The sequence below is a fragment of the Suillus clintonianus genome, assembly GCF_016758775.1.
Source record: "Suillus clintonianus strain FC179 chromosome Unknown DEU56scaffold_274, whole genome shotgun sequence".
Lineage (NCBI taxonomy): Eukaryota > Fungi > Basidiomycota > Agaricomycetes > Boletales > Suillaceae > Suillus > Suillus clintonianus.
Genome location: NW_024539498.1, coordinates 1 through 7178, shown reverse-complemented (window position 1 = coordinate 7178; position 7178 = coordinate 1). Strand labels below are relative to the sequence as shown.

The 7178-nt window shown below is 49.7% G+C and overlaps 3 protein-coding genes across 3 annotated transcripts; all 3 read right to left on the bottom strand.

Annotated features, from left to right (window-relative positions):
- Positions 1–605: 605 nt before the first annotated feature.
- On the bottom strand, positions 606–1331 carry DEU56DRAFT_762604 (uncharacterized protein; the record flags this gene model as incomplete). Its single annotated transcript, XM_041350738.1, has 2 exons — positions 606–791; positions 843–1331. The coding sequence occupies 2 exons, from the start codon at positions 1329–1331 to the stop codon at positions 606–608; spliced, it is 675 nt and encodes a 224-aa protein (XP_041200506.1).
- Positions 1332–1731: 400 nt separating this feature from the next.
- Positions 1732–2319, bottom strand: DEU56DRAFT_716167 (uncharacterized protein; the record flags this gene model as incomplete). Its single annotated transcript, XM_041347592.1, has 2 exons — positions 1732–2103; positions 2167–2319. Coding segments are annotated over 2 exons (525 nt in total), but the record flags the coding sequence as incomplete, so codon positions are not given.
- A 2148-nt stretch (positions 2320–4467) lies between these two features.
- Positions 4468–6925, bottom strand: DEU56DRAFT_762603 (uncharacterized protein; the record flags this gene model as incomplete). The annotated part of the gene is made up of 8 exons (XM_041350737.1): positions 4468–4508; positions 4657–4970; positions 5018–5391; positions 5425–5438; positions 5591–5616; positions 5671–5674; positions 5975–6128; positions 6177–6925. Coding segments are annotated over 8 exons (1676 nt in total), but the record flags the coding sequence as incomplete, so codon positions are not given.
- Positions 6926–7178: the final 253 nt, after the last annotated feature.

Here is a 7178-nt window from a genome sequence, read left to right as displayed (position 1 = left end):
ATTGTAAGTCTCGCCTTCCGGTAGAACGTCCTTTATCGACACGCGCCAAGAGTCCTTAAACATTACGACCTTCTTGTTGAGGATATCATACGCAGGGCACGTGCGAGTCCAGCGACCAACAAGAGGGTAACCTTTTGTGACAGATTGGGGAATAATCAACACCAACCAGTCAGAAGCCCTCAAAGCCAGGATCCCGAGGGACTGCAAACTCTGTACAATGCACCGTGGTAATGGCAAGGTTTTAACACCAGGTCCTTGGCGAGGGGCAGCATCTTTCGTCGGCTAGCGGGCGTCACGGATAAATTATCGACGCCACGCAGTGCATGCTGATGCTCGTGTCGAAAACGATGTGAAGGGAAATCGGCCAAGTTGTGGCTCGGGATAGTATGGCGAAGGCTGTTCGTGACGATAGCTCCCTCCCTGTCCCATCTGATGATTGCGAGCACGATTACGAACGATGAGGACAGAGAATGCATGGGTACGATATTGAGCGCCGAGTTGAGCGACAGCGTAGCTTGTTATTTGACCTAATGTGTCGAAGCCCTTATCGTCTGAGATACAAGAGGTTGATCGACTCTAGGATGTTGCTGAATGCGTCGTGGGCATCAGTCCATTTGAATTCGATGATGACTTCGGATTTTGGAAATGTCACAGCCGTGTGATGTTCCATCGGCGTATACGCATACGTCCGGCTTGACATTGAAGGTGAATGATGAACAGTTCTTCATGTCTGCATGTTTGGAAGTGTTCACAAACGATAATTGCGGAGCGAAAGGTCGTATGGCGTCAATCTTGCAGATAGACGGTCAAGAATCTTCATATTATAGGTGCGGGTCACTCACGAATGGTTCGTAAGCATCCTCTTCTTTCCTGATGGATTGCATATTGAATACTTCGGCATTGGAGGCCGAAGCGAAGCGCGAAGCAAAGTCCGAGGTGTCATAATCTTCAGGGTTCGGTAGGAACTCGTCGAGAAAGTTCTCTACTGACATCGGGCCAACGACATGGGCTTGCATCTCCTTGCCCATGGAGTTGAGAGTATCGATTCGGCATCGTGCGAGGGTCGTGAAGGGTAATAGTGTAGAACTATCCCGTTTAATGGGAGTGTCAAGGATAGGGGAAGCTAGCGGCGCAGCAGGCTGTGCCTGTATTGCTACAGCAGGAGCGACGGTTCTATCAGCTGCAAGACTATCCCGTTGGAGAGTGCCTACGGTAGCAGGAGTAGGCTGCGCGGCAAGCTGTACTGGTATTATTTCTGCATTTATAGCAGCAGCAGGAGAGACAGTCCCATGAGCTATAGTAGGGTGGCCCAGGTCGAGACCTAAGGTCATGATATTCGATACAATATATAATATGTACTGGTATATGTGGGTATATGTATGTAACGGCAGAACAGCCGAACGTGTTTATGGTGTTTATGTACTTAAGAGAGAGAAAAAGAAGACAAGATAACAACATCACGAGGTTTATATAGCGAATAGAACTCAGTCCGGAGTTTTCCCGCGCGATGACAGAAAGAAACACTACTAGTGAATACATAATCAAACTCAATTTGAATTTCGGGCCCAGCGCCCACTTCATGTGTCTGCCGTCTTGAGAGCTCTTTTTGATCGCAGGACGCGAAGGACTTGCGCGAGGCTGTATAGCAGTGCACATCGTAATTAGTTTTTGTGATAATTCAGTTCCTATTGAATGTGAGTTATCGTGAATTGTCAGAACTTCGGGACGCACCCGACTCAGAGACACAGCAACGATGTGCTGTGGAGAGAAGTTCCACCGCGCAAAATGTGAAACCACCCACTCAGGCATGACGATTGTGAGATGTTCAGCGAGTGCTGACGAGAATAAACGAGCCGGGAAGTGAGGATAATGGCGGAAAGGATCAGAGTGAGAATGCGACGGAAGGTGATGCCGTACGGCGAAGCACACTCCTCGTTCGGTCTCGAAAATATACTTAATGGTCCCTGGTGTTGGTTCCACACTCCTAAGGCCGCCGGGATAATAAAGGATCAGGCTATTGCCAACATGAGTGGAGTCGCGAGTGTAGGTGGATCCCTCGTGGAGGATGCGAGCATGCAAGACTGCTCGCCGAACTTGAATGAGCTGGCGGAGGTCTTCCGGAATGACTTCTTTTAAAGTAGGGGGCATCGGGTGACCTTCGGATACATCGCTGGGATTGGCATTGATTGAAGGAGAAACGAATCTGTCAAATAACCACTTGACCTCCCTAAACACGGGAGGACAAGAGGGTCGGTTCAGCCAGTATTTGAGCTTTGCAGCCTTGATGTATGACCGGAGGAGAGTCGATTCTTGCTGTCCTATATTCCAGCTTAGCGTAAGAAGTCTATCATCGACAAAGAAGTTCGAATGCTACCAAAAATGTGATTACTGGGCAACCGCTGCAGCTGTCCGATGAGGCGTTCATATGGGAAGCACCACCATGACCGCACGGGTCCAAAGAGGTGCAAGTAGTCCCAGACGTGCAACGCCATATGGCCATTGGTTCGATGGCGTGCATGGGGGAGTACTACCTGTAAATCCCTTATCCAGTTGACCATATATGTGCGATATGCGTCTGCGCGATCTGTCGTCATAGATCGCAAACATACGATATGAATAGCGGATACAAGGGACATCGTGTGATCGAGGATGGCACGACGGCTGGCTGCGATGTCCGAGTTGCGATGTACCGATCCCTCGCCCCATAAACTGACTAGCGCTATGGGTAAGTATACGGTCGTTAGCGTGCGCCATTCGTCGGCCTTCACGGTCCCAGCTTTTGTTTCACCGAAGTTATAGGGGACTGATCTCAAGAAAGAGGGCGCATCTGTTGTCTTAATGACATCAAGAATACGTCGCATAACTTCTGGGGTAGCAATGCGCGATTTTGACAACCCGGGAGCAAAAGGCTGTGTTCGACGCTACAAAAATGTCGCTTAGTTAAGAGGAATGAGAACGGCAATACCAAAACGCCTACCCAACCCAGGAGCGATCTAACCCAGTGGACTTTGTAGACTTTTTTGCCGGGGTGCGTGACCTCTGGCCCGATGCCCAAACCTACAGATACGAACCGAAGGCATGCTACCTTCTTCGACGACAGTCTTCTCTCCAAGTCGAGAACGTGATCTTCAATGAGCTGAGGGTCATCTCCCTCAAGGTCGGCAACCGCTTCTGTGAGAAGGCTATGGATTGACTTGACGACCCTGATGTCTTTCTCGTCGAACTCTCGAGGTTTGTTTAGATCAACGTCGAGGAAAGGATATTCAAAAGCAGGGATGGCATCAAACTTGCGATTGGCAGAGTCGGCTGTGAGGCCTAGAAATTCGCGGAAATGAGCATGCGCGAGACCCTCCAGGAGACAATGCATGGTGTCGACGACAATTTGACGAGAGGGATCCCAGTACGATAACCTCCAGAGTGTTGACCATCGCACGCCGTGTGATGCAAATAGTTTGTTGCGCTCCACCGAAGTTCCGGCGTTCTTCCAGAGCTCAGCATGGCGACGCACTTCGTTCTTGTCCCTAAGTGCCCAATCTTCAGTCTGGATATCTGTTCTACCGCAAGTCGACCTGTGCCAGCAATGGCACGCAGTGCAATAAAAGTGACTCGTTGGACCCGCCAGCTGAGCAGCCTTTCTCGCCGCCGGGAGGTCGCACACAAGAAACGCTATGACGCTGCGCGTAACCCGACCAGAGGCATGGAGAGCTGTGCGGGAACAATGTATCCCGCGTTCCCAACTTTCTACCATGTCGTCAACCACGGGATCAAGGAAGTAATTCAGCTCATCACCCGAAGGTTCTGATGGTCCAGGGATGATGCCAGCTAAGTACATGTGTTCAGGTTTATACCGAATATTGAGGGGGAGGTTCAAACATGCACATGAGATGATGCCAGTAGAGGTTGAGGCATTTCGCTGGAGATTGCCCTCAATGTTGAAAAAATCAACGTTAAGCGTAAAAGCGTATCGACCCTCGACGCCTCTATCGATGAACAAGGATTGCCCGGAAGGACCCTTGAAAGTGCGAAAGAAGTCGGCATCCCAAACATCCTTGATAATATGTGGTGGGCGCCCAATGGACGCCAGCAAATCATCGCAAGGCTTATCCATCAACGCTTCAAGGTCGGGACGAGACAACAATCCAGCAAGGTAGTCGTGGAAGTGGTGATACAGGAATATTTTGATCGGCTCCAATTGCCCATCAGCAGAGGGCTGCAACAGCGGCTCGTCGCAAGGGCCGTCCTCTGGTATCGGAATATTGTGGCACTTCGTGGGGTATCGGGCGCGACTTGAACTAAGGCAGGCGGTCGGTTTATAAGTACAGTTGCATGCTGGACAGACCGCGTAAGTTGTAGTCTGGGCGTCGAGCTTGAAGCGCGAAAGGGCGGTTTCCATGGAGCGCGGGATTTGAGACAGTGTGTTTTGACGGCGAGACTCAGAATGAGGGTTCTGAGCATCCATAGCAAGGCTCAAAATGAGGGCAAGGACTCCCATGAGGAATTCCCCGTGTCTGCGACCGATGCCAAAAATGACGACGGAGACGGCCCCTAGAAAGAGGGAAATCTGGGCAACCTCGTCACATAGGTCAATTGGCAAGTCGAAATGGTGGGCTTCATGTTTATTAGTCGAAGGGCATAAGAAGGATGAAAAAAACTCACACGAATCGAATTCGAGCGGCTCGGATGACACAGTAAGTGCATCTTCCTTGTCGCAGAGGAGTCTGTGCATGTCATCGCACGACGCCTCTAGCTGACTTCTGCGAGAAACGATACACGAGACCTTGTGCTTGACTTTTCTGAGGGCCGTCTTGATCACAGCCAGTTCATCTCGGATGGTTTGAATAATATTGCTGGAAGTCGCAGAGAAAATTCGACCGCGAGCCCTGTCTATCCGTGACTCCACAATGTCCAAGGCTGCTTGAGCCTTTGACTGGCGCCGCTTCTCGGCAGCTTGAAGAACAAGGGCAATGTGTCTGGGAAACAAGTAAGTTAGGGAACGTGTGTATGATATGATGCTTACTGCGCGTCATCTTCCGTGAATCTAGCTGTGCCGTCCAGAGAATGGTAGACCTTTCCCTTGTCTTGTTGAACTTCTGATCGCGAATTCCAGAGTTTGCTGTGACTGTCTGGATTGGCGTCGTTGTCTGTTAACGTGATGGCAAATAACTCGGCGGCGAGATCGTCGACCTGTGAAGTATTAGGCTCCAGCTGCTGGCGAGCGAGATGAAGCACGGATGCTTCACGTTCAGACGACGAAGGCAAGTCGGCATCTTGCAATAAATGTATGGTTTTCTGAGCGATAGGCACTTCTTTGCCACCAGGATTACCAGGTATGCCGTCCCCTCCAACTTCGCAACACCGCGCGCACTTGCAAAAAAACATGCGGCTAGGCATCTAAACAAACGTCAGATGATGCACTATACACACGTCGTTGATCTGACCTTTGAGAGAAAAGAAAAGGGGGTAAAATAGTACAAAGTCACACGCATATACGCGTGGTGACATCTAAAGAGTCAGATAACGTATAAGGTAAGGTCTGGATCCCAGGTTGTTAGGGGCGATGCCAAATTACAAGGAACTTATGAGGACTTACTAATTCTATGAGACAGGGCGCCGGATCTAAAACGCGAATGTAAAGCACAACTTCTGAAGACGCAAACGTACTTTGCTTACCGATCTGTACAAGCCTGATTTTTTGTGATGATCTTTACTCATAATGATTAATTAAACTACGACCAAGCTATGACAGTACAGTACATCGAAATCAGAAAGAAAGTCGATTGCCAATTGAGGACGCTCAAATACTGAACGACTACATAATCAAGCTCCGCCGGAATTTGGCGCTCAGCGCCCGACGTTGGATGTAAGTAAGAAATATCGATTACAGTGTTACAGTGGTACAAATATCATCAGGCTATTCTGTTCAGCGCTGGGTTACACTGGATGTAAAGAATGACTGATTATGAGCAGTTCTTACCTGGTGAGACATGCAGATCCACAGCCAGTTCAACATCGCCCGCTGCAAAGCTACGCATAATGTGGAGAAGATCCCCGGCAGCAGTAGCCGAGTAACCTCGCAAAGTAACACGCTTGACTTGAGGAAGAGCCTGAATCCATGCCGCGGATAGCGCCTATGACCACCATTAGTATTGAAAAAGTGCTGTAACAACAACACACACCAATGGATCACCCGCAGCACCGGGGACCGAACCATCTGAGTAATCAATTACCAAGTGTTTGATGCGGACCATGGAATGGGCGCCCGATAAACACATCATTGCTGCACTAGAATGACCATTAGGCAGGGAAAGGACAAGATGTCCGATGCTGTCGCAATAGCTAACACATTGCAAAACGGAGGTGATGTAGTCGGGCGATGGATTATGGGCTTGTAGGGAAATATAAAGACAGGCGAGGTTTTGTGGTTTACTATGACTCCGAAGCACTGGAAGGAGATGCGACAGGGGTCCATCCAGAATAGACAAAGAAAGAGTCAAAGGAGTGATGATTCGATTGGCCCTCCAGGGACCACCAGGTGGCGGAATGACGCTGAGGGTACTGATAGCTGGGTGACGGGCCAGAAAACGAATCAGCGTGGGTGGCGCACACTCCCCATCGACTCGGAGTTCTATAAGCGTTGGGATCGCAAAGTGGCATAGGAGTGTGTCCCATTGTGCAGAACTGAGCTTGACAGAACTCAGTCGAAGTTTTTCCAAACATCGGGAAAGACGGATGGTCTGAATGGTGAAAGGAAGAAGCTTTGGGGAAAAAAACGTCCGCGAAGATGCGTCAAAGGCTTTCAGGGTGTTCGGACCTACACACGCCTGAATTTGGGCGAGGCCAGTGACGGACGGTGAGACATCGCCATCGCAGAAACCCATGCACGTCAGTTCTTCGACGCCGGAGGCACGGATGTTTTTCCAGTAATCTAACAATTTGAGAGAAAATCGGGGAAGTGAGAATGTTGAAGTTCCAGAAAAGTGTGATGTATCGTATAGATTTGCGGGGGAATGGACTCAAGGAAGTGCGAAAATGCGGATAGCTGTGAGGATTGCAAATCGGAATCCAGCCAACTCAACACCATACGCGGCGGACGAAAAGTGTCCATTCGTCTCACAAGTAGACAAAACGTCAAAATTTGGCGAGTCTACGCGAATGTGGAACAGGTCCTGCGGAGAAGT